This window comes from Magnolia sinica, chromosome 4, assembly GCF_029962835.1.
Source record: "Magnolia sinica isolate HGM2019 chromosome 4, MsV1, whole genome shotgun sequence".
NCBI classification, from domain to species: Eukaryota; Viridiplantae; Streptophyta; class Magnoliopsida; order Magnoliales; family Magnoliaceae; genus Magnolia; species Magnolia sinica.
Window position 1 is genome coordinate 96,656,699 of NC_080576.1, and position 27,821 is coordinate 96,684,519.

A 27,821-nucleotide genomic window follows, 5' to 3' on the forward strand; every position below is an offset into this window, starting at 1 on the left:
ATTAAAAATAAAAAGAAAAGAAAAATACAAAGGAGAGAAACATTGAGGCCGCTGCAAGCCCTCTAGGGTTTTCATCTCCTCTCCTTCGAATCGGGCTCTCATCATCCATCTAAATTAAAAAATAAAAAATAAAAACGAAAATGGAAAAATTACAAAAATACTCCCTCCTTTCTTCTTTCCATACATCGCTGCCCTAAAGAAAATGACGGTAAATTAGGGTTTCGACGAGATTAGGGTTCTTTTTCTCCGTTTCTCTTTTTAATCGAGAACGATCGTCGATATCCTCATTGATTGCCGGTTCATTTGTAAGAAGATCGAATCAGGAGAATCGCCGAGCGGAGAATTCGATCTTCCAGTCTGTTATCACATGGCCAGATCGCACAAGTCGAAGAGGATTTCTTGGGCTCCAGATTCAAATCTCTGTCAGGTAATTACAGCGTTTACGCCATTAATCTATGTAGTTCTTGTAGAAATTCGTAAAAAATCGTAAGGATTTCCTGTAATTTTGTTAATTTCTGGGTACTTTTTTTTTCCCGGTTTTAAATTGTTTTTATTTTATCACTATATTTTTCTGTTTAATCTGTTGCAATTCATTTAAATTTTCTTTTCTTTTCATTTTTTTTCGATCTTGTTCTTGATTTTTTCAGTTCGAACAGATCGTGATTTTATCGACATCTAGGGTGCGTTTGGATGCACTATCCAATTCAACTTCAGTAATTAGTTAACTGAAGTGGAAATGACGGGATTGTATTTATTGTCGGTAGCATTCGTATCGAGCACCTCAGCTCCAAAATGTAATAATCTTTCAAGTTGGATTTGAAAGGGTATGACCGCATTCTGATGGATACATCCTTGTTGGGAATACAAATGAAGGGTTTTGATAGAACGATGGGTCCTGCATGACGGCTGACATGCCGAAATTGGTTTCCATGTCAGACGGCACACATGTCCGAGATCTGGGCCATTCATCAGGTAGTGCACATTTAAATGTCCGCTATATGAAAGTTAGGGTAGTTCACTCATCAAGTTGGCCACAAGGGTTCTGACTTCTTTTTCTAACTGCTCGCTTTCCTCATACAAGTTTGACCTGCCTGGTCAGTGGACCAAGATTATTTTTGCTTCAGGGCATGTTCACAGTGAACCCTACCTGATGACCGGATCTTTGACAGGGCGTGTGGCATCCAATGGTGGAACCAGGCACCACATGGGAACTGCCATGGCCGTGCATTCTATCAAAACCCTACTAGGAACATTCATGGATTTTTATCATGTCCAATTGATGTAACTGCATGTTTGCAATTCGGTTCACTTGTGTGTCCGAACACAGATCTAGTAATTCTAGTGTTACTCATCTTTTTCAGGAAATTATTCAAACCATCATGCTATCTTTTTCGGCCCTTCTCTTCCTTCATTACAGTGTGTGTGGTTTTTTTATTTGAAGTCGGTGGAAGAATCGGGTAAAGGTCAGGAAGTTAAGTCATCATTAATTTGCAAAAATAAAAAGAATTGTCGAAGGAAAATCATACTGTCAAGAGATATAAGGAATTCAGATGTCAGCCCTCGAAGTTAAATTATCTTGAAGGCTTGTATCATTTATAGGAATGAGCGAAATCATTGCTGTTTTAGACTACTTATGATTTGAAATATCGGAAGGTTCAATGGAAGATCATCATCTCCCACTCGTTAGATGAACTGGTAGGGACAGAGTAGTGTGTGTCAGTGATCCAGGGTTCAATCGCTTGTATTGTTACCTTTCAAAAAAAAAAGAAAAGAAAAGAAAAAAAGGCACTTCATTGTTTTAGGGGGTGTGTGGTTGCTGGTTTTTATATTTCTCGGCTTAGTAATTCCTAGGTTTTTTTTTTTTTTTTTTCATTCCCTGGGACATCCATTCTCCATCTTTTCCACAAAAAAGTTGCTCCGTCTTTTAGCTTGGGAATGGAAACCTAGATAATTTAAACAGAATTTTAGATTTTTTCTAGGTTTCCCCAGGGAACCTGGTGTATCAACCAAAAAAATGTAGTCGTTTCCCAGGAAACATAAAAACCAGGGAATGAATTCCCCAACAACCAAACAGGCACTTAGGGTGCATGTGATGCACTATCGAATTGCATTCCAATTGTTAGTGTAAAAAAGCGTAAGTAACCAACTTCGTAATGCCCTTAGCATTTACCTTGAGGGTATAGTACCTCCAAATTGCAACTATAGTAACTCCAAATTGCAACTATGTTACTTCCGAATTGGACTTGAAAGAAATGCAACTACAAGACGAGAGCTACTTCCTCATTATGGATACAATGGAATATAATTAACTTTTATCTCTCAAAAAAATAATTACCTTTCATCATTTCCACTTGGTTGAGCTGAGTGTTCACTAATCAATTAACTCTGTTGAGTGGTGAATGAAGTGATAAAGAACAAATTGGGATTTCCTTAACATCCTGTTTGAGCGCTAGGGCTTTGAGTTGCAATTGCATTCCGTCTCTGAGTTGGACTTGGTGGAATGTGACTGCAATTTTGAGGTCTGCTTCATTTTTTTATTTTTAATTGAGGTCCGCTTTCTCGTTATGAATACAATGAAACATCATTACAGTTTGGCCATACCTCTTGATTAAAATGAACAATTGCAATTCAACTCACTTGTTATCCAAATGCAGCCTTGAGTGAAAATATCAATCTACTTTTTACATACAATGAAATTATTAAAGTAAAAACAGAATCACATTTACTTAAGGATACAATCTTAGGGCCCCTTTGCTGGTAAATAAAATGGCTTCGGCATTAGACTAGACAGGAACTACTGAGAACTGACAAGCAATGTTATCTTAGCCACAATCTCTTTGATTACATAGAGTTTCAGCCTCCAGGTCCCATACACTAATTTCTAATCCATAATGGGATCATTCTGGAGCTTCCTCAGACTATAACAAGGCCTGCTCCCACTCCTGCATTATCAATCTGCTATAAACCTTTGCAAATCCCCACGTTTTGGCTTTGAGCACAGTATCTGTTGTTGAGGGATCCAAAATTGACTTTATGCTGTTTCAGGACTTCTCTTATGGCATCAAGAATGCTGTAGGTGTTATCCAACCCCTTGCAATTAGCCAATAACCCCTAGATTTAACTTCCATGAGCCTTCTGGAGGATGTTTCCACTCTTCACACCACATCATATATAATGCCATTCCATCCCAATTTCTAAAAATATCTTCTGCTGAAGTTCTCATGAACTCTTGCAATCTTTGCAAGAAAGATCCCACCCCACTAGAGCCTTTGATTTTGATGTAAACCCTTTCTAAGGTGTGCAGGACATTTTGAAGGTTCTTTTGTTCCACTCCATATAATACACTGAGCATCTTCCACAAATCTTGATATCCCATCTGCAAAATCCAATTGCTTTAAAAATACAGTGCCCCATAAAGCAAGAGTGGTCCTTCAATTTCTGCACTAAAAATTTGAGTTGATTATGGGGAATGGGCATGGAAGTTGTGCAGAGAGGCAATACTCACGCTGGAAGATCAATTACTTGATGATGAAAATCAGGTTGAATCAGCGTTTTAAATAGCAGTAGCGTGTTGCATAGCGTTCAAGCCCTCTGTAGCGTGTAGTGCAAGCTACACAATACTTCTATTTTTTAATTTAAATGTAGGAAAAATATGATAAATAGTAGGAAAAATGCACACAGACACACATATCTGCCTAAAAGATGATTAATTTTTTTTTTTTTTTGGTATAAGCATATTCAAATAAGTTATTAATTATCATTTATCAAAAGCAAATCCACATATGAAGTCATAAACTGAATCAAATAATTATCACATCAACAACTTTCTAAGCAAACCATTTTAATTTTTTTGAATCAAACCACTTTAATTAATAATGTCTTAGTGAAACCACAAGTCACAACTCACAAGTATGAAAAGTAAAAAAAAAATGCCACATGTTAAGAGTATCAAGTACAATACAGATATCATCTATACAAAGAAGGGTTTTTGATAACCCTCTTTCGAAACCCTTTTTCTTCAAGTTTAGTTTTGAAGATTTTCTAGTGTGTGAATTTCACACCAACTTAACAAAGGATCACCACCATTTTAAGTAAAAGTTAAAAAAAAAAGGTTTAGTTTTAACTTTACATTTTAAGTTTTTTATTTTATAAAATAAGTTCTATACAATTTTTAACAAACAAAAATAAAAAAAGTAAAAATAAATGTTCTTATCACTCTTAAAAAAAAATAAAAATACAAAAAACAAAAATACATTGTAGCGTACATTATAGGGGATTTACACTATTTAGCTACGCTACGTAGCACTACGGCTACGCTACGAGCGCTATTTGAAACGGTGGGTTGAATAAATTGCTTAACATGACCAAACGATTATGGCCTGTAACTAGGCATATTCAAACAGCTAACAAATACTTTAAATACTTAGAAAACAACATTATAAACATTATAAACAATCATATCGTCTCTGTACACTAATCTGATTGTGAGCATAGATATTTGAGATAACAGTAGTCCTTGATGATCAAACAGATCCAGATGTGCTCCGGCGTTTGGATATTTTCTTTTCACATTTAAGGATATGAGGTTGATATTTAGGAAAAAAATAAAGAAGGAAAGAAAGAATGGCAACAAAAAAAGTGGACAATGAAAATAATTAAACAAAAATGGTTACCATAGCACTCAATTTGGCTCCCACTTTGAAAGCCTGCATGGAATATGGTCATTGTTGAATAACTGCACTAAGTATCATGAAAGCAACAGCTAGTTCCTACATGCATGTCAAAATCCAGGCAATCCAAGTCCAGATACAAAAGCAACAAAGTTCTTTACCAAACATCCCCTGAAAATGAAGTTAGCTTATTCTCCATACTGGTTGACCGCCATGGCCATTTACTTGAAAATACATCTGCCCTGATTGGTGGAGATGGCACTCAATTAGTTAACTATGCACACCTTTTGAAAATGCAGTTAGTTTATTCTCCGTACCGGTTACTGCCATGGCCATTAAGTTGAAAATACAACTGCTCTGCTTGGTGGTCTGCAATTTGTTCCGCATTTCAAATCACACAGAAATTTAGTTACAGGATACTTTATCCACCTGTCACTCCCACTTTGAATCATGCTTTGGACTTGTGCTCATGCTTCTGAGCTGTTTATACTTGCTAGCATTTTGAAACAGCTGCCTCCCCGCTCCTGTGTTTGAATTTTTTACTGCTTCGCTTCACGCTCTGTGTACTATACATAGAATCTCTCACTGGGACATGTATGTCCTAATACAAACAAAAAGTGGCACTGGGGAGTTTAGTAGCCTTCGGAGATTGTGGCCACCCCTTCTAGTCTATCTTATGCAAGAGGATAAAATTAGAAATAACTTGAATAACTTCGTGAAGTTGCCCATGTGCATCAATGCATAAGCAGACCCCACTAACTACTTCGGAGCCAACTATGCATGATGATGTACAGACAGGTGTGTGGATTTCCATAACAACAAGTTCAATCTAATTGGAAGGAACAGATAGGGTGCCCTGGATATGCAACCTAAGTTTCGTACGTCAAGATTCAACCATGATCTTTATCTTGCCCCACTGATTGTGCTAATGGGCATCAGTAGCTGGTAAATCTGAACCTTAAAGAATAAAGGAAATAAAGCCAAGAGAATAGGATCTTAGGAGAAAATTGTTTTGGGCGTTGTTCCCATTAAGTTCACCCACAGAACCCTTAGATCTTGGATACCGGCACATTAACATGGACTAGATCACTGCTAGAGAAGGCTAAGATTAGATGAGTCATGGATTGCTATAGAATATCAAAGGTAAGTGCCGTCTTATTGGAATTATGTTATTAAAGCTTAACTTTAAATCAGCACTTGGATTTTTTTTAAAAAAATTCCTTTCAAAAAACTTCATTGAGGAACTGTCACGGCAAGCCTCGGAAAATAGTTTTAATGGAAGCAAAAGCAAACTAAGTTTATCTTTCAAAAAAAAAAAGAAAAAGAAAAACAGTTTATTGTTGTTTTCTGAATTCTGCAAGTCACCCTATTGTCAGAGCCATTTGTGAGGAGGAGGCTTGTTGATGTTAAATTCTTTTTCATTGCACCTGAGCAGATACTTTCAGCTGTGTATCATGAGCGTTACAGCCAACTCCTTGATTTGTAAACCCCTTGCCAATGTAGACTAATGTGGCGCCTATAAATGATTCTCACAGTATTGTGTTTTCAGCTGATAGTTGATACACCGAATGAAGTACCTTGGAGATTTTAAAGAAATTCATTGTGATGGTTGAGCAATGTTGTGTTTTGATAATGCTGTGAAATAGTAAACTCCGTGTGATCTTATATCATGTAAATTACCCTATTTGTTACTGATACATTCCCACATGGAGCATGCAATCATCATCATCTAAACCCTTGTCCCAATTAATTAGGGTCGGCTAAACGAATGCTGTTCCACTACTCCATTCTATCACGCACTGTAATCTCTATTAAACCATAGGGTCCTTGAGTCTTTCCTTACTACCTCCACTAACGTCCTTTTGGTCCTTCCTTGTACCCTTTTGGTCCCCATTGCACGTGGTCAAACCATTTAAATCTACTTTCCCTCATCTTATTACCTATTGTTGTTGCTCCTACGTTCCCTCGAATGCATTCTCTTCTAATTCTTTGCTTCCTTATCTTACAACCCATCCACCTCAACATCCTCATTTCAGCTACTCTCATCCTATGAGCATGTTGTTCCTTAACTGCCCAACATTCTGTCCCATAAATAAAGCATGGCTGGTCTTATGGATATCCTATAAAATTTCCCCTTCTGTTTGATTGGTATGCAACAAACATATTTAATTCCAGAGGTACATCTTCACTTCTTCCACCCAGCTTGAATTCTATGGCGACATCCTTCTCAACCTCTCTGCTCCCATGTATGATCAACCTGAGACACTGAAAATAGTTATTTTAGGGGGCACTTCTTGATCACATGGAACATGTAGTGTCTTGGAAATTATAATGTTTGTCTTTGCACTATTGTTGAGAATATGATTTCCTTTTTTATTTGGTCCATTTTCATAGTGATAAAAGTGGTGGATTTCAATTAGATGTTATATAAAGCTTAATTGTCGTTCCAATGTGATTTCTTAATTATGCATTAAAATTACCTAGCTTCTCATTTTGATACTTTCATTACAACTAAAAACATATGAAATTGAAAAGTGAAGTTCATAATTTTATGGGCCCAATAATCTGGTGAGAATTATCAGGCTGTCCACATGCTTATATCAAATAGTTCATGCAATTGAAATGCAATGGCTGCAGTTGAGCCAGGACTAGAAGGGATTCATGTTGTACTTTAAAAAAGTTGAATCCGTAATACCTACGAGTCCTGTGGAAATGCAAGTTCATGGAGCAAAAGCAAACAGTAATCTTCTGAAAGTTACCGAATCAATCCAGATCTTAGGATGAGAAATTTCTGCACTCGAGAAGATCTGAAAGGGATTTATCTACCAATTAGCAGATGTATGACATATGATATCCCATATTAGCACAGGAAATATTTTTGATGGATATTAACAGAGGAAGCTGAAAGGTGAAAAAACTAAATAATTTCAAGTTTATACCTTGAAAGGTTTTGAGTTTGAAGACTTCGAATCTTAATACATCACAGTATTCCGTAATATCTTTTCAGCAATATGAAAGAGTAACAATAGCCCTGAATATTTCCTATAATCCTTAATACCAAGGTTTTAAGACCCGGTTTCAGAGAGAGACTCATCCTGGTATCAGACCAAGTCATATGGCAGATACTGATTTGGCTCATCTGATACAAGCCAGTTGCATTGACAATATGAAAAATAGTTTAAAATGAAAAAATAAGATAAAATCAGAAATATGATGCAGAATCAGCTGTCAAGCACACATTAATCTTCTGAAAATTATAAAAAGTAATCCAGATCTTTGGACAAGAAATTTGTGCACTTGAGAAGAACTAAAAGGGATTTATCCACCAATTAGCAAATGCGTTGCTTATGATGGTCCATATTAACAGAGAAAATTAAAAAGTAAAAAAATTAAAGAAATTTCAGTTCAAAGAGTTTGATCTTAATACATCTTAACATTGCAGAATATCTTTTCATCAATATGGAATGGTAACAAAAACTAACAATAGCTCTGGAATGTCTTGCTAACCTTAAGAGTTCAGACAAATGTTTTTAAGGCTCAGTTTTGGTGTGGGACTCAGTCTGGTATTGGACCAATTCCTATTGCTGATCCTGATTCAATTCGTCTGGTGCAGGATGGGTCACCTGGATGATATGGAAAAATATTTAAAAACAAAAAATAAAAAATCTGAAATTTTGATTAAAAAAATTAAAAAGAAAGAAAATTGGGAGAAAGAATTGGGAAAATTTTAGGAAAAAAACAAGAACTCATATATAAACAAATTAAACTTATTTTAAGTTAGTCACACAAATTTAAACATACGGAGACATTTTGGATGCATTTATAAACCCATAAAAAGTGTTAACAAATTTAAACCTACATCCACAATAATTAGCCAACACATGGAATTGGAGGCAATATAAAATGTAGATTGCACAACCTAGGCAAGCTAAGATGATTATGTAAGTCCAAAATGTGTAGAAAAGTTTACTGAATTATATAGTATTTGTATACCTGTGTAGACATTGTGTCAATCATTACCGAAGGGAGACCGGTTGCCACCAAAACCTATATGACTTGCTTGATGCTGAGTTGTAAAGGGATAATTTAAAAGTTAAAACCATGGTTCCAGAACATTCTTCTCATATTATAAAGAGTAGAATTGTGTCTATCCCTATAATGCTCTAAAAGCTTGAACTGAATCCCACAGGCCACCCCACTCGAGCCCGGTGTGAAAATGCCCCTGCATTAATCACCCTCGGTGAGGAGTCTCGAACACGAGACCTCCTGCTCTGATATCACTTTGATGCAGGACAATTAACCACTTGCTCCAAAAATTCGAACTGATAGAGCATGGCGAATCAATCCCTTTATCTCATAGCCCAGGCCCCGCATCCCATGTGTTAGGACCTCAGCCGAACTCCTCTCGTGGGCCCCACATCTCATGGGTACTGCCTCACATGGGCCGCCCACCCTGAGTGTGCCCCTGCATCCCACGGGCCACCCCACTCAAGCTCGGTGTGAAAATGCGCCTGCATTAGGACATTCACACACATGCTTGCATTTATGCATTAATAGCATGTTTATCTTTTAAGGAGTATAAACTTTTCAGCATCAATTTCTTTTATCAATGGAGCATCCTCAATGCTGTAAGTTTTTTATTTTTTATTTACTCGTGCTGTCTTATATAGACATCTTCAAATGCGGGGTTTGAATCTCTAATACCAATACATCAAAGACAACTATTTTTAAAGCTAAATAAACTTTTAAGGAATAAAGAGAATACAATTGAGAAAAGGGGGAAAGATGAGCCAATCACAAGTGCATTTGCCTCCTTTAATGCATTAGGTAATGAAACATTCAACTGAGCCACTAAGGTCCTTTTCTAGTTGAAAAGACGAGGGAAAAAAAATGGTTGAGTCTACCTAGCCATTGTGCACCCCATATTGGATGACAGTAATCTATGCGAATTTTAAGGACCGTCAGTAGTCTTTGAATATTTTGTGTTAATCTTTTGGAATCAACAAGCAGGAGAATGGAGCTGTTAATATATTCTTCAAATAAGAGTATTGCTAGTGCATTAGTTATAACGTTGTTTATTCACATCCATCTACCCATTATATTTCATTTTCAAGAAGCTGTTGTATTCAGCAAGCTTAACAAACATGCAGCTAAAGGATGTAATAAGAAAAAAAATTTAATGACCTATGGTCTAACGAAGGTCTGGCCCTTGATAGAGTGGATTGGCCTCCGTTAATGCATTAGTCAATGAAACATTCATCTGAGCCACTAAGGTCCTTTTCTAGTTGAAAAGACAAGAAAAAAAAATGGGTTGAGACTATCTAGCCATTGTGCACCCCATATTGGATGACAGTAATCTATGTGAATTTTAAGGACCATCAGTAGTCTGTGAGTATTTTGTGTTAATCTTTTGGAATCAACAAGCAGGAGAATGAAGCTATCAATATATTCTTCAAATAAGAGTATTGGTAGTGCATTAGTTATAACGTTGTTTATTCACATCCATTTACCCATTATATTTCATTTTCAAGAAGCCGTTGTATTCAGCAGGCTTAACAAAACATGCATCTAAAAGACGTAATAAGAGAAAATTTAATGACCTATGGTCTAACGAAGGTCTGGCCCTTGATAGAGTGGATTGGCAGCAGGGTGTTCCACCGCTGTTACCGTTATGATATTGGCTGTTATGGCCTCCTTTTTCTTTTTCTTTTTCTTTTTTTGAAAAAAAAAATTGTTTCAGGACCATTACGGGGCTGTAACGGGTCCTTTTTTTCCCCCTGTAACAGCTGTTACAGTTGTTACATAACCGTTTTGGCATACCATGATTGGCAGAACAGGATTCATGTAACTGAGCCCAATTAATTGGGATAGGGCTTAGATAATGATGATGATGACATTTTAAATATGTTTGTTACATTTCTGTATGCAAATTATTGGTTCAACTTTCAAGTAACTTTTAAGTACTTAGATAGTTATATTACACTATTATAATTATATAACTATTATAATGTATTTTTTATATTATAGTTTATATTGTTATAATTCATATTATAATTTATAATTTATATGAATGAACATGTTGCCTTTTCAACTTTCAGGGGCTTGTGTTTTATTTGTTGGTATTTTTAATTGATGAGGTTCTTATTGGCGGTTTAGGAATTGCTTGACTTCCTACAAAACTGAAGCCCTTTGATGCAACGGGAATTGCAGAAAATTCAGAGCTGGATCTGTAAGTTCCAGATCTAGCATCAAGCACTGCGGGAAATCCAATAATAGACACTGAGTAGAAAAAACAAAGTCTGACAGATTAGCTATTGCTGGACTGACAAGAGGGTCACTCGCTATCGCAAAAGCTCGTAATTAACTATTTTACATTTTTCTGCCATATGTTTATTACGCATGTATATTATGGTTTCAAGTAACTTTTATGTACTTGTATTACCATTATAAAGTATTCACATATTATAGCTTATAATATATATGAGTGAACATGTTGCCGTTTCAGTCTTTAGGGGCCCAGAGGCTAATGTATGTGGATTCTCTAGCAAAAGGAATCTGTAGATTATCTTTATGCATAGGGGACTTGTATCCACTGCCTTGATGTTTCTTTTGTTCTCTTTGCTTTGAGTTTTCAATATGACTTTACCTGTGAAAGCATGTGGAATTGGTCCGACCTCTGGATAGTTTGGATGGTCTTGATGAGGGCCATGGGTGCCCGTTGCTATGGCTGAGTGTGTCAGGGTTGTTGAGACCTAAGGTATGGCCCATATCCAAGCTTGCCGTTACCTTTGCCTTCCGTACGTAGTTTGAGCCATCTAGGGGAGAAATTGCCCGATTCCACGAAGCCATCTGGATCTGGGCATTCATTAGATACCTGTGGGTTGATACTCTCTCTCCTAAGGTTCTCCTCTATTGCCTCCATGCAACCATCCATGGGATTCATCTGTTACGTCATCTTAACACTCTTGCCATTCATCTTCTCAGTTAGCAAGTCTGTCCTCTTTGGCAAGGCTCTCATCACATCGCTTTGTTCACCCCCTGCCATCTTTGGACTGAAAGAGGTCCCACGGGCATAAACAATTTGGTATCATAGTAGAATGAGAACAAAGTGATGTGATGAGAGCCTTGCCACAGATTGTTTATGCACACTAGAAGTCGGACCTCTTTCAGTCCAAAGTGTAAGGTCCCACTTCTAGTAGGCAGATTGTATGTCCTAGATAATGGATTATTAGGAAACTGATTATTCGCTGATTTAGGACAAGTTATAGGTTGTGCAAGTGACTGATTAAAGGCTGGGTTTAGTTGCTGGATGTGGAAAATTTTGAGACCCATTTGTGGATCAGTTTTGAGGACAAAATTTTGGGCTAAAATTAGGGACTGTTTTGAGGTTTGATAAAGAGATGGGTTTTGGTTCTGTTGGGGTAGAACTTGGGCCATGGTGATGGTCTATTGTAAGTTGAGGGTGTGAAATTAAGGCTGGAAGAGTTGGATGAATCTGGGCTGTGATTTGTGACACATGTTGATCACCTGGAGGAATATAACTGGTCAATTGCGACCAAAGGTATCTGGGACAACATGTTGACCATCGAAGAAGAAGAGGGGGTGGAGGAAGAAAGGGTTCAGTTAGGGAAAGGGAAAGTGCTCAGTTAGGGTGTAGCAATGTATTTTAGTTTAGATTGAAGGTTACGTGGTTGGGTTTATTGCAAAAAGAAGAAGGGTTCAGTTAGGGTAGGTATGCATTTTAGCTTAGATTTAAGGTTACGTTTGAGGGCAGATTTGGTGTCGGGAGACTAGAGGACTGGTTGGGTTTATTGGCAAAAAGAGACATATGTTTGAAGGCTGGAGCAGATTGGATTGTGGAGGCTGTGGCTGAGATGGTTGTAGACCTTACGCAATCGAATCCTTTTAGATCTGTATTCATGGCATCTAAATATATCTCTAACCAATATTAGAATGACACCCAGACTCCTAAATCTCCAAGTTAAGCAGAAATTTTTGCAGAGCAACCCTGCGTATCAGCTGTTTATACAATCAGCCCATGTGTAGGAATAGTTTTGTAATTTTTAGCATTGCCTAGGGGCAATTCTGTCCTTTTCTTTCTCAGCAACTGGTTGATGTATGTTCGAGCGTTGCATTTAGCATACACTATGTAGCATAGCATAGCCTATGCACTACGTAGCATGAAAGTAGCCCAAGTCATGTGTAGCGTATGCTACGCACTGTAGCTGACACTATATGCAATTTTTCACTTGGTAAAAATCAATTAATGTTTTCAATGATTTGTTACATTCTGCTATTTTCATTAAAAATTAGTTCATTTTTTCAATGTTTTTTGCTGAAATAATATGAGCAGCATGTTAAATCAGTTCTGTTGCTATTTTATTTATTTTTAATGGGGTTGTTTGGATACAGGAAAATTTTCAGAACAGGTTATATAAAAAAGAAAATGCTGAAATAAAAAAATAATAGTCAAGTTTTGGTCTATACAATTTTTTTTTTTTTACCAAGTGTGTTTTTTTTTTTTTGGAGCAAGCAATGTGTGTGTGTGTGTGTGTGTGTGTGTGTGTATCATCAATTCACAGAAGGATGGATTCTTCTTTGGCTGATTCTATTTCTGTTGCCTTAATGTCTTTATCCCAGCGAACAGCTTGATTTTGATAACCTGTAACTTCTCACAAAATCTGAAACCAGTCCATCCAGCAACACTAGAATCTGTCCACCAATCTTTGATCATAGCAAGGAATCTGGCTGAAGGAGCCACTTGTTTTCGAATTTGAATGGTTGTGGGCCCCAGTAAATGGAGTTGTCCAGCAGCATTGGATTATGATTGGAGATGGGTTTGGGTATGATGGAGATAATCGAATTAGGATAGAGCATATCCCAACTTTGCTTGGAGATGGGTTTGGGTATGATAGGGTTGTCTTGGTGGTTAGAGGGGTTTAAAACATTAACCAAGGCAAAACTTTGCTTGATAATCATATCTGGTTACTGGCTGGCCTTCAACATGCAATCCCCTTTGCTTGAATGGTGATAGTGATGTTAAGGAGGATGGGGTTAAAGCATTAACCAATTTAAAAACTTTGCTTGATAATCGTATCCTGTCACCATCTGGCCTTCAACATACAATCCCCTTTGCTTGAATGGTGGTAGTGCTGTTAGGGTTTAGGGAGCCTAAATGGTGGTGGTGGTGTTAGGGTTTTGAGGGAGAGAGAAGTGGTTAACGAACACTATGAGAGGATTAGAAATAACAAAAATTTGGGCCTTTCTGGTTAAAACATTAACCAAGGCAAGAACTTATCCAATTCTTATTGCAAAACCAAACATGGTTTCTTAAGAGATAATTGGTTATTTTGTTAGAACTTGGGCGGTTGTCCATGTATCCAAAAAGCCCTTCCCTTTACTCTTTGCTCTATTTTCCTTTTGTTTTAATTAAAATCTAAATCTACACACCATGTATCTTACACTTCACACTTTAGAAGGGGATCGCTATATTACATGCCATTCTATTTAAAACACTGGTATGTCATACAGATTCGTATGCAGGGGCATTTTGGTCATTCATTAAGCAACCGGTTGGCCTTTATTGGTTTCCTCTCAGTCTTGCAGTACTGTGAGGCCACTTTCGATCTTCCTTCCTTCATTGTCCCATGGCGAGGTTGGTTTGGGTTTCCCTATTATCTATTCGGGGGGTCTCTTGGATCTTCAACGGTTCATTGTTGATACTCTATTGGGACTGTAGGGTGGTCCTTTTAAATGTCAGAAGAAGATGTTACAGGAGATGATATTCTTAGTATCTTATGGCTGTGGAAAGAAAGGAACGACAAGTTCTTTTAGGACAAGGCTGCATCTAATGCTCTAGTTAAAAGATGGATCTCCCTCATGATCATAGAGTGAGCTTTGCAAAACAAGGAATTTAGAGACTGCTCTAGATGTTGTCATAGGGGGGGTTCTTAGTTGTAATATGTTTAGAGGCTGCTTGGAGTTGCCCTACGTTTTGTTTTGTTTTTTTTGGTTACTTTTTGGCTGCCTTGATGGCTGAGTCATGAGTGGGTCACTTGCGGTGGACCGCTTTTGTGTTTGTTCTCTCTTTTTAATAAAGTCATTAGTTAACTTAACTTTGGTAAACTCATGAGGGCTGAAACTTGGATTTATTACTGCTTGTTATCTGCGACTATGCCAGCACAATGTAAGTGTTTTGTTGATGTTGCATACATTTATATTTTATTGGAATTTCCTCTCGTAACTAGAAACCGGATGAAAGTAGAAAAAGAAAACAGTTCTAAACAATAGTAGTTATCTATTTATCAAGTGCCTAACTAACTTCTATTCGAGTTATTATAGTCTGCAAGAGGCAACTACTAAAGATAGTTCTAAATTTGTGAAATTGTATAGGCCAAAAAAAGGCTCTATCCAATGAAATACCACATTCTGAACTTAGTTCAATAATATAATTTACCAATGATATTTCTTTTTCTTTCTTTCTTTCATTCTTCTCAGATTTTGTCTAGATGGTCATGTTGCTGGACAATTTAAAACATTTTCTTCTTCATTCTTTAAAAAAAAAAAAAAAAAAAAAAACTTCTCATATAATCTCTAGGTTCTTTTCTTGAATTAGCAAGGACACGATTCTTTTCTTTCATTAGCAGGAAGAGTGTTATAAGAAATCGATGTTTAATTTTCCTTTTGACTAATCATGATCCTGTTACAATCATGGTTATGTTATGTAACTGTTCATTTGGTTCAGAAATTGTTTCCAGAGTAGATCAAATACCATTTGTTCAATCAGATATGTTAAGTGGGGAGGGAATTCCATTCCAGAGCTAGGAAAGTCAGTCACTTCTATATTCTTGAATTATAATGCTTTTCATAGTTTTGTTTCCTTGGTCTGTGTTGTATTTTGTTTTTCCTGGGCTGAGTCTACATTATCATGATATGATTACTATCATATTCTTACTCTTTTTTACTCTTGTAGAGTTCAGATAATTCAGCGCACACATGCACACACGCACAGTTTTATTTTTATTTTTTGATAGGTAAGCTAGGCTCAGACCTGAGACTTCAATGTGGAAATTGCACTGTCTAGCATTGCGCTTTGCATCTACCATTATGCTTTGCACTCAAACCCAATTTGCATAGATTTTATCCCTCAAGTAGGGATGGACTTCTATATACAGAGCTAGAATTTTTAACTCCTTTGCTGAATGTTGTGATGCCTATATTCTTCAAGACTTCAACTGTGATATTTCTCTCTCTCTCTCTCTCTCTCTCTCTCTCTCTCTCTCTCTCTCTCTCTTCTGGTCTACATTGTATATTAGCTCTCTTAGTCTGCCATCTGAACCACGAGGGGAGCCCATGGTTATGCTTTTTAATGGACTTGTGGGTTGAGATGGTGCAATATTAGTAGAGGTGAGTCATTGAAACCTGGTCATAGGTTTCTTGCTTGTTGCCTTTTCCCAACATGATAACTACTAAAGGGATATCTTAGTTGAAATAAAGAGCATAAAAAGCAATAGCGGTGCTTAGTCAAAGTTCAAGATCCATAATGAAGAGCAAGAAACTCCAGAAAAGGTTTTGGATTTTAAAGTTTCCTTCCCGATGAATGTGAGAGCATGACCAATTGAGAATAGATTGAGAAGGTTCCCCCCATCCACCCCAAAACACATGCGCTCATGTGCCAATTTACAAGGTGCATCAACTCCTTTTGATGATGGGGAGGAAGTAATCATTGGTATAAAACTTGGCATCTAAAGAATTTATTGAGGTTCGTGCTGAGTAGTATCTCTCTCTCAAAGATAACAACATTATTGAAAAGAATACGAGGACCAAAGAAACAGAAAAATTATAACCCCAAAAGGGCAAGGACGCAAGCGTCCAAATCCTTAAGCCGGAGGCCCATTCGACAACCCAAGACTTCGCCTCGAGGATTACCTGACCATCCAACTCTGATCTATTTTGAAAACATCGCCTATTTCTTTCGCCCCATAAAGCCCAAAGGCAAGCCATCACCACTAAACTCCAAACCACCTTCCCTTCTTTTCCCACTCCACCTTCGTGCCAAGAAGCAAAAAAAAGAAGAAGAAAGGATTCCGGCATTAACTGACATTCAAGGTAAAAAGAAAGAAGTCCGGCACCTTTTTTCGTAAACTGACAATGGAGGAGTAAGTGATTCACCAACTCTGCATCACTCATACACAAAATGCAAATGTTCAGGAGCACCAAGCCTCTCTTCCTTAAATTATCCACGGTTAGAATTCTATTCTAGCCGGCTAACCAAACAAAAGTAGACATCTTCAAAGGAGCACCATACTTCTAGAAGTAAAGGTTCTGAGAAGGAATGGAGGGAGAAGCATAGAGGAGTCGATGGAAGGACCGAATTGAAAACCTTCCCGAGCTATGACTTTTCCACACTACTTTATCCTCTGAAGAGTCAACAATAGGGACAGATTTCAACTTCTCTAGCAAGCTAATAAAGGCCACCATCTCCTCATCTGATAGACCTCTACGGCAAGGAGGAACCCAAACAAGCCCCTCGCTAGATCTAGAGAGGCAGCTAGCAACTGAGATATTTTTATCTGGGGCAAGAAGGGCTAAGGTAGGAAATGCTTTCTGGAGTAAGCAATCACCAAGCCATAGATCCTCGCAAAATCAAATATGAGAACCATTGCTCACCTCAAATTCAAAAGAAACACTTTCTTTAAACGTAGAATCCATCAAAAGAATTGCTTTCCACAACCCTAAAGGTTTATATTGCAAAGAGTCTTTAATCCACCACCCTTGCAGGCTGGTACTATACTTTGAAGTTGTCTCCCTTCATAACCTATTATTCTCCAAAGCAGTGTTTTAAATAGCGGTAGCGTGTTGCGTAGCGTTCAACCCTCCGTAGTGTGTAGTGAATAGCAATATATATATGTCACATTCTTCAAAATACAAATCCCACAATTAAGAGCTTCAAGAATACAAATAGTACATTGATTTTTTTTTTTTTTAAATTTTTAAATTTTTTAATTTTTAAAAAAATTAAGAACGAGCGTACCTATTGTTGTCTCAAGATGAGATACAATTAATGAAAACTCTAAAATTTGAAGCTCCACAGCCGACCGGAACCGGAATTGGGGAAATCTGATTTCTCCGTCATTTCTTCTCCAATGATCATGAAACTGCACCAAATGGACCTCCTTGTAGTATCCAACAATCGGCCAAAGAAGCCATTCGATGGGCTTTTGGATCACAAGATTGAAGAGGGGGAGAGGAATTTGCGTTCGACATAGGTTTCCAAGGGGGGTTTCGAATACCTTTAAAAAAGGAAAAAAAAAAAAGTTAAGTAGTTGTGGTGTGAGTTCACCACTCTTTATAATAGAGAAAAAACAAAAAAAATAAAAATACTGCAGCATAGTGCACGCTACCTACGCTATACGCTACACCTCCGTAGCGTATGCTACGACCCCTATAACGTACACTACAGGGGATTTACACTATTTGGCACGCTACGTAGCGCTATGGCAGTGCTACGCTACCACTATGCTATGCGCGCTACTGAAAACACTGCTCCAAAGCAAACCACCACAATCACTTTCCCAATAACACCCTATTCGTATGCTCCAAAACCTGCAAAGCAGCTCCCCCTTCCAACAAAGGCCTGCAAACATCCTCCCATTTTAAAAGATTTTTCCTCTCTTTTCATCTCTTGGAGAATATTTTATTATTCGGTAAATGAGACCCCAAGTTGACTTTGGTTGTTCCGTTTATATGATGGTTTTAAGTATTGGTCACCTCTGTCACATGATATGGGGGTGAATCAGTCTATTAAGAAAAATTGGGTCATATTGGCTGATGCAGGCCTGGATACACACTGTATGGGCACTGAAAAAGGGCCCATTGTGAAATTTTTTTTTTTTCAAATTCTCTCTTGTTTTTCCATTTCTTTCTTCATTTCAATCACTGCTTAACAACTAATTTTAGATTAGATCTAAGCCTATTTTGAGGATCAAAACACAATATTTGAGTGGGATTCGACAAACCAAAGCGGAATGGACCATTTTGGGAAATATTGGAAGAAGGGGTAAACCATCACTCTTTTCATTGTTTTTACTCTTTGTTGTATTCATATATGATGGGCCCTAATCATGCTTTATTTGTGTTCAATTAGGTGTTATTTGGTTGACTTTAAGTAGGTCAAGGTGATACACAACATTCTTATCAAAGTTATACAAGTTAGAAACATAAAAATACGATAAATTCTGATGTTTTACATTTTTCCCATTTTCCCAATATTTTTTAAAGATTTTTTTTTTTTTTTTTTTTTAATTATATAAAAATCCCAAAAGAATTTCAGCTAGCATGTGTCCAATGCAGTCCATACTGTATTGTTTTTGGGCCTGGCTAGTACACCCACAAACACCATTATTCAAAACCTTGTTTTGCACAGATTTTATTCTAGAGGCACATTGTGTTCTCTAGCCATGATTTGAAATTCGGTTATGGCATCAACTACAATTGTTTTCACTTGTTTGTAGAAAAAACAAAACTTTTCTTGGTTGAACTTCCATGTTATGAATATCCTCCAAATTTCGTGCATGTGCATTAGAGAGACCCCTTGTTTATATCTCATTCCATTTCTAAGTAGACTTTTATTGTTACCTCCTTTGTTGGCTCGTGGCAAGGTTGCATGTTGCATTGATTTTTGTTCATTATTGGTGTTTTCCTTGAGGAATTGAGAGTCACTCGTCTCTTTAGATTTAGTTTTTTTTTTTTTTTTTCCTATTTTTGTTACATTAGGAAGCTAATAAATAGTTGGATTTTCAATATTCATCCTGTGACTTCTGCAAACGTGGCTTGAACATTTGCATTCTATTGATAGAAGGGGCATTTGTAAGCTGGATGATTAAACTTCACCACTCTAGAAAGACTGCTAAATTATTAAAGTATTGGTGGCCATTTGTCACTATAATGAGCAGTGGGTATCTGTAAGTTGGTTGATGATGATGTAACCTTGGATCTAGTGTTTCGACAAAGCCCAGAGTTTTTCGTAGCAATTAGAAAAGGAAGAAAGGATAAGGGAAATGGGGGATCATAGGCATACTGGTTGCAAATTGGCAACCAAACACCTCTCGAACACACAAGTGGGGAACTCTCCTCTCAAAATACGCACTTTCATTATAATGCGTAGAACTAACACGAGCAAAATTATAGAGATTTATACCCTCAATCAATCCTAGTAAGCTCTCCTTAATCCCCAACTAACCTAGGTAATTAGTTGTTAATACAACTAATTAACCATCATTACAAACCCTTAAAAAACATCATTACAACTAACAATTAACTACAACAACTTGTAACATAAAATAAATGAATTCCTACCCAAAGCAATAAGCAACATAAAATAGTTCACAAAAAGGATCTCGCTATCTAACAAAGAAGATTTTCTCGTCATCTAGATAACCAACTCATCAATGGCTGAGATCTCTAGCTAGCAAAGAAACTTTGCCTGCCATCCTGTGAGGGCTTACTGGTGGCAGGAAAAGTATTTCCGCCACCAATGATGCTGGCTCATAAGGGCAAGGGATGGCCCAAAAGGATGTGGGTGGAGGTAATAAGGACTTGTCCTCAGGTCTCACCTGGTGCAACTTCCTGCAGCACTAAACATCACATGACAAAAGTTGAAGGCTTTTTAGCTCATTTGTATGGATCTTCAAAGTTGAAGTTGCTGAATAAATGCTTCCCACATATTGTCTACAAATGGACCAAATAACGTGCACCCCTCGACAAAAAATGGATGAGGATCAGCCGACGCTACTGTTTCACTAGACCACACACCATGTACTCACACAAATCGTCAAGCATTGGAGAGGCCATGCTTAGAAGGCATCCATTGCCACATCCGTTGCTCCCTTTCAGTCGCTTATCAAAGGCTAAATCTCTTGCAATGTCATGGTGACCAATGGACCCTTCGTCGATCATAGGTGCCCCGTGAATGTGTGAATGTTCATCAGGCTCCTTGTCAAAGAGTTGAGCCTTGTTGAGGTCCAATAGCCCACCATGTACATAAGAAACCACCTTAGGATTGAAGAGATGTTGGAATGTTTGCAGTGCCTCGGAGGTGGTCGAAATGAGGGTTTCTCCCAACTCTTTTGCCATCTTGCCCAGAATGTGTGGTGCCCCATGCTCCTTTGGACTCACACAGTGAGCAGGTTTGTTTGGAATGCTAACACCCAACACAAGATCGATATGGTGTTGGATGTCCCTCATCGGTGGTACCCTTTTGGGAAATTCATCAGGCATCATGTTGGCAAACTCCTCTAGCAACGGTTTCACATTATTAGAAAATTGTGCACCGCCATTGGTCTCTTCTGGGGCCACCATAATATACACCATACCACTTTCTTTGGCTGCCCTTACAAAGGTGGTCATAGAGAGAAGCTTCTCATCCTCTCCCTTGACGAACTAGATACAAGATAGTTTATGGCGTCAATTTTTGGAGGGATGAGTGGTTGGGTGAGAATCTATTGGCCCTTAGTAGGATTTTTGTGATCATAGGATGGTTTGGAAATCGTTCTTCAAAAGTAATCTCATAGACAACAAAGTGGGAGCAAATGGGGCTATTTCTCATATATGACATTCAAACTAAAATTTCTAACCATCAAATGGATATCTGATGCAGGACACATGATTTAATATTAGCAGGCAACGTGGAGATTACGAAAGAATCCATAATGTAATTCAATTAACAAAAGATGCTAACCTATCACATAATTAAGAGTAAACAATAGGAAATAAAATCTGATTTAACCTAAATCACATGCCCCGCATGCTAAGAAGTCACATAAATCGATTAAAACTAGGCCCGATGAAAAGATAGAACTTCCAATTTAGCATAGGTATGTTCCACACTCAATGGACTGACTTGTAGGTTCTATGATTAGAGTTAGGAAGGGGGAAATATGAAATTAGGGCTAAATTGGGTGAATTGGTTAATGGGAATGATGGATTTAGGTATTGGTAGAGGGGAATTAAGGTTTCGATGAAGGGAAGTTAGGGATTTTGGGTCAGTAAGGAAATTAGAGTTTTAGGGTTTGGGAATTTAGGGAAATTAGGGAATTATAGAATCTAGAGTTACGGTTAGGGTTTATAAGTAGAGTTAGGGATGTGGAATTAAATGGTTTTGATGGGGGAAGTATGGAGAAATTTAGGGATTGAGTAATTGTTCATACGGTCAGCCTAGGGGCTTGCACGTGTGGCTGTACGGTCACACATATGGGTCGTTGGCTAGCGTTTTGGGGTCCTCAATGGTTGATTTTGTTTGGAGTTGAAGTTGGATGATGAAAAGTTGAAGAAAAAGATGATTTAGATGATTTTGGATAGGAAATGAAGAAGAGATGAAGTTTTTGAAAAAAATACCTCTTTTTTTTATTTTTTTTATTTTTTAATTTTAGAAATGAAGAAAGAATGAAGATAATAGATGGAAACCTTGCACCTCTGTTGAATGAGAATAGAATCACACCACACCCAAGCTCCAAATTATAGGTAGTATTCTTCAAATCATGTGAAGAAGAGGAAACACCAAGCTTTTTTTTTTTTTTCAAAATAATTGACATTAAAGGTCCACACACACCCATTTCTCTTTTATAGTCTCAAAAAAGACCTTTTATAAAAAGACGCCATTAGAAAAGATTTTCAACATAAAGATGCTTAATAAATTAAAAGTTGTTCCTAACTCCCTAATCTCTAGGGGTGTACATCGAGTTGAACCGAGTTGAGCTGGCCTCAGCTCGACTCGACTCGGCCACTAGCTAACCTCAGCTCGGCTCAGTCATCGAGCCTGACTGGCCAGCTCGGCTCGACTCAGTCATCGAGCTTGACTGGCCAGCTCGGCTCGGTTCGGTTAGCAACTCGGGCCAGTTTGAGTCGAGTTTGAGCCAAGATCGAGTCGAGTTCGCCATTGCAGCATTTTCACAAACACTTGGACTGCACCTTCAAAGTCTCACTATATTTGAGACAACAACAATGGGTATTTTATCAAACACCTTCTAAGCAAGATAAAAATCAAGAAAAAAAGGGTGTTGGTTTCATACACATACCTTCCTTGCCGTTAGCCACACTTCTTTGAGTCATTTAATCAAACACTTGGTGAGCAACATCAATATCAAAGTAACCGAGTCACTGAACTGGTTCGATCCGAGTTCGATTCGAGCTGGGTTTGATCCGAGTCGAGTCGAGCTGGGGCCAGCTTGAACTTGGCTCGAACTCATTTTCAAGCTCAAAAAATCAGCTTGACTCGACTCGAACTCAGCTTCGAACCGAGTCGAATCGAGCTTTTTCGAGTCGAGTTGAGCTAGCTCGGTTCGTGTACACCTCTACTAATCTCAACACAAATATAATCTATATAAAAAATAACGAAGTATGTAAACAATCTAAACAACTAAACTATTTTGTGGCCATGGGGGTGCACGATCAAGATGTTCGATGATGATGATCCAATGGTCCGATCATCGTGTTCACCTAATGCAACTGTCCGATGTGTCCATCAAGCTCATATATGTAACCCACGTGCATATTCCTAGTGTGTGTGGTCTTCAAAGACGTACGAACATGCACATGAGGTCTTCAATGTGGCTAGGAATGCGAAATGGGCCAAGTGGGCCCCATGTTATGGTCGTCTAGCCATAAGGAGACTGGCTCAACCCTCCGGTATGTTCTCGGATGTCCTCATCAATATCATTTGCAAAAATATGAGGTTTTGTTTTACATTAACTATAGCTTCATATTTCTGCTTCAATATTTACTTAAATTTCGATTTTTAATCGACTCGTGCACTTATAGTGCAACCTTGTGGCCAATAATGACATATGTCATGCCAATCAAACTAATCAGAATTTTGCTAGTGAAACAAAAGCTTCAGGACTACCAAATCCCAATCTTTTTTTTCCCTTAAAAAAAAAAGAAATAGAAAAAACAACATGCTCTCTATGAACCAGGTTCATTCTATATGCATCAAATTGTGAGCCCAAACTTAATCAATGTTACCAATGAACCATGGAACTATGGTTCAGAAAGAATCTAAGGCCAGCTGTATCCACTGGAACATCATATTGATCGTCTAATAATTGCATATGATGAAACAAACAGATGTATGCAAACTAGTAATACAAATACCATGTTCAAACTGCCTAAGCTCTTGACGAGATACCACATTTCTCCTTCGTTTCTAGTTATTCATATTTTTAATTATTACCCTCAATGTTCAGCTTCAATGGATTGAATTTGAAACTTTCAGCTTCACATTTGAGATTGTCACAACTCTAGAAGAAACCAAGCACTAATTCTTACAGTGCTAAACTATAGTTGCGTGAGTCTTGTACTCAAGGTGCCGCCCCTACTCCAGACTCACTCCCATTCTGAGACACTTTGGGTACTTAAATAAGCTTATTTCCTCTTTGTATTTTATTGTTCTACTGCTCTAAAACCTGTCTGCTGCTTATAGCAGTGGAGTGAGAAACCTCAGGAATTTTTTTTTTTACTAGTTTGGCACAATATGAATTGCTTAGGAACAGTCCACTTTAGTTGCTGTTGGATTGATGCCCAGTCTGTGAAACTTATTAGTGTTAACAATGGTTTTTTGCATCCTGTTTTTCTAGTAGCTCGCGATGTTTCCCATCATTTTCCAAGATGGATTTCCTGTTGGAAACTATAATCTCGTTAGTGAATTGTTGAAGGATCAAAATGTATATGCATTCTATTGTCTTGTAGATACATTCTATTTTGTCTTCAAGAACCATATCTGCTTGGTGACTTGTTTGCATTTTGGAGCTCCTCTATAAATTTTTATCACCACCCCTTTTCCCTGAAATTTTTTTTTCTGGCTTTTTAGTATGTTTTGTTATAAATTGCTGAGTATCAAGTTTGAGGGATTAGCTTATGATGTCCTCTCTTCTGTTCTGTAGTTTTTCTTGTTGTGGCTGCTTGTTATTCTTTCAACTCTTATGTTGTTGCATTTCCTTGGTCTGACACAGTGACACAGTTAATTGATTACCATTGGATCGGCAATGGGCTAATGATATCTGTTTACAGGTAAGACTTTTTCTCTCAGAAGATGCTCCTTCACAATCTGGATTGGGAGTGCAAGATCACCTTCAGGCAAAGACTTCATGGTGGCATTCAACAGGAATGGGTTCCGATGACCAGCCGCCGCCTGGGTTTGAGGGACCTCAAGTTGCTGCCCTCCAGATCCCTTTGATCACGTGGCAATGTCCTCCCAGAGTATGGCAATGTTCATTTACTTTTCGAGTTCTCAATGCAGTTTGTGAGAAGCTGTACTCTTTACTCTTTCTGAACCTTATGATTTTCAGTAACAAGGGGTTCATGGGAAGGAATCATACGATCCTTGTCTCTCTCTTTTTCTTAATACACACACACACACACACACACACACACACACACACATATACGGAAACGCTCACCTGCGAACCAGTTCGTACGTACTACATACGAACTTTTTTGAGAACCCATCATACGTGGTGTGGATCCAAAATCTGAACCGTTCATATGAAGCAGCACCTCGTGAAACCCCCTGGGACCAAGTTTTACTTTGATCTAAAACTTTTATGGGCCATGCAAAATGAAAACAGTTTTCTCCCTTGATTTGCATTTCTCTTTGCTATGGCCCACCAAAATTTTAGATCAGGGTGAAAATTTGTCACATGTGGTTTCATGGGATTCCGCATCACATGGACCGTTCAGATTAGACACCCATGACACGTGTGCAAAGGTGCGCACGTGCGTAAGTGCGCAGGGGAGCATGACTCTCTCTCTCTCTCTCTATATATATATATATATATATATATATATATTTTTTTTTTTTTCTTTCTATTTTTTGGAAAAAAATAAAATGAAGTCATATAATCCTCGACCCAAAAATGTGCATATTTTACTTTCTTCCATTTGTAAAAGTGGAGCCCACTACTCATTTATACAGATAAGTGGTATGTTGAGCCCTACTCTGGATGGATCATGTCCCAAAAGTTTCCTCTATAGGACAATCCCAACTTTCAGTCTGGCCTGGAAGTAGATTAGTAGGTTGAGAAATATGGCAGCAGTCCACATTCAATTGAAAAAAGAAGAGGCCTAAGGTTGGTGCCTAGGACCTTCCTGTCTGGGAGATTTTTGTGGCTTGGTCCATCCATGATGGGGGCCCAACAGACCAATGGCCTTGGTCTGTGGACCATTGGCCCTCTGGTATAAAATTGAAAACCTGAGTATACTGCATATTGTTTTGCCGAGGATCTGGTAATTCCTCTTTAAATGCTTCCGACTCGAATCCCTCTGGTGTAAATCCAGTAGGAAAGGATTGAAGTCATATAGCTGCTTCTTTTCCTCCAATGTGCAGCTACTGTTGAATCGTGATTGGCAAGTGGTGGCTGGCGATGAGAGCAAAGAGGTGGAGGTTGAAAACCAACGGCAGCTTAGAGTTCTCGAAGCAGTTTATCCCCGTCCATCTGCCATTCCTCCAAGGTGATCCATCTGGCCCTCCATTTAATTACTCTCACAACACTCATAAACTCAGCTGCCACTGTATCATCATACCAAACCTCATTCATCTATGTCCACACAGCCCATCTGTTTCGTCAGAAGTAAATGACTATCCTCATGACGATCGTCAGACTCCTCTCATTCCAATAACCCCCATCGAAGACGACGATTCCACCGATTCATCGGATTCAGCTGCACCGGTCAATGCATTCGAAAGCTCACAACTGCCAGGCCCGCCCAAATGCTTTCCACCTGTGGGTGGAACAACACCTCTGCTGATGGATATCAGGCCAGCAGTAGAGCAGTCACAAGGAAATGCACTCGCTCTTCCAACACAAACTCACAATGAAAGATCTGCAATCGGGATTGTCCCAGGCGTAGAACCGGATGTAGTGGCAGCAGCTTCTGCTGCCTTCACCGCAATAATGAGAAGCAATGAGGAGGGAAGCTTGATTGACCGGGACCTGCTCATTAAAATCCTCAGCAATCCGAAATTGCTAGAGCAATTGGTTAAAGAGCATGGATTGGTAGACAATCCGCAAATCACATCCAAGCCAACCCCAGTGCCGGCTACCATTCCTACCCCAGTGCCTACCCACATCAATCGGATGGAATCTGATGTATCACCATCGGCCCCTTCAACAGAACATTTCTATCCCATGACAAACAACCCAGTAATACCAACTTTGAATCCACGACCTCCACCCGCCTCCGCCCCTGCCCCTGCCATTTCTCAAATCACTTCTATGCCCGCTGTGAAAGCCCCTCCTGTGAGGGATATCAACTACTATAAGAATCTCATTCAACAACATGGAGGGGAAAAGCATGAATCCCACAATCAGGCCCAAGCACAATTAGGTAACCGCCATAACCATCATAGCCCCGTGGGGCCAAATCTCGATGCTGTACAGAGTTCCAAACAGAGAGATTCGAGGCCCAAGATCTCCAAGCCTTGTTCATATTTCAACAGTGCGAGCGGATGCCGGCATGGAGCCAACTGCATGTACCAGCATGATGTGCCATTTCAGCCAAGGGTTGGTGGCGGGCCGGAGGCGCAGAGCGCAAAGAGAATGAAACTGGAGAGAGAAATTACAGGAAGGACTTGAAGTAGGCTTGGTGCTGTTTTTACCTGTGTATTTCTCAACGGTTATATAGTTCTTTTCTGAGTGGTTTTTTTATTTTATTTTAATTTTTTCTACAAATTGAAAATGACTGATGGTTTCCTCTTTTCCTGCATCCATCATCTGCTCAGTAAATGTCATCCGTTTTGTCTTGAGCATACCTTTGAAGCTGCTTCTGTTGCATGACACACCCACACACCTCTTTTGGGCCATGCCCTAAGTAATTGATACATGGAAGTGCCAAGTTGGCCTGGGTTGGGGCTTCTAATGATCAGAGCCGTTCATTTGTTGGGCTTATGGTGCACAAACCTAGGGTTGGGAATGGCTCTGGTCAACTGACCCAATCCTCTTTTGAGCTGGGTTCAGGCCAAAACAAATGTTTGGAGGGTCAGGATGAGGCTAGAAAGTGGGGCCCATTTAAATGAAGGGGCTGGACTTGGGTTGAAGCCTTTCTAACACCACCCATCAATATAAATTATGAATGGGCCACATAACCCAACACAACCTT

General features: G+C 38.5%; 1 protein-coding gene across 3 annotated transcripts; it reads left to right on the forward strand.

The window, feature by feature from the left end:
• LOC131243440 (zinc finger CCCH domain-containing protein 6) lies at positions 1-27,471 on the forward strand. Of its 3 annotated transcripts, XM_058242808.1 has the most exons (5): positions 2-427; positions 10,827-10,899; positions 24,735-24,923; positions 26,050-26,174; positions 26,275-27,471. In XM_058242808.1, the coding sequence occupies exons 3-5, from the start codon at positions 24,831-24,833 to the stop codon at positions 27,296-27,298; spliced, it is 1,242 nt and encodes a 413-aa protein (XP_058098791.1). In that variant the 5' UTR covers positions 2-427; positions 10,827-10,899; positions 24,735-24,830; the 3' UTR covers positions 27,299-27,471. The 3 variants fall into 3 exon arrangements, with proteins under 3 accessions (XP_058098790.1, XP_058098791.1, XP_058098792.1); XM_058242807.1 differs by lacking the exon at positions 10,827-10,899 and having other exon boundaries at positions 1-427; XM_058242809.1 differs by lacking the exon at positions 2-427 and having other exon boundaries at positions 10,898-11,026.
• The last annotated feature ends 350 nt before the right edge of the window (positions 27,472-27,821 follow it).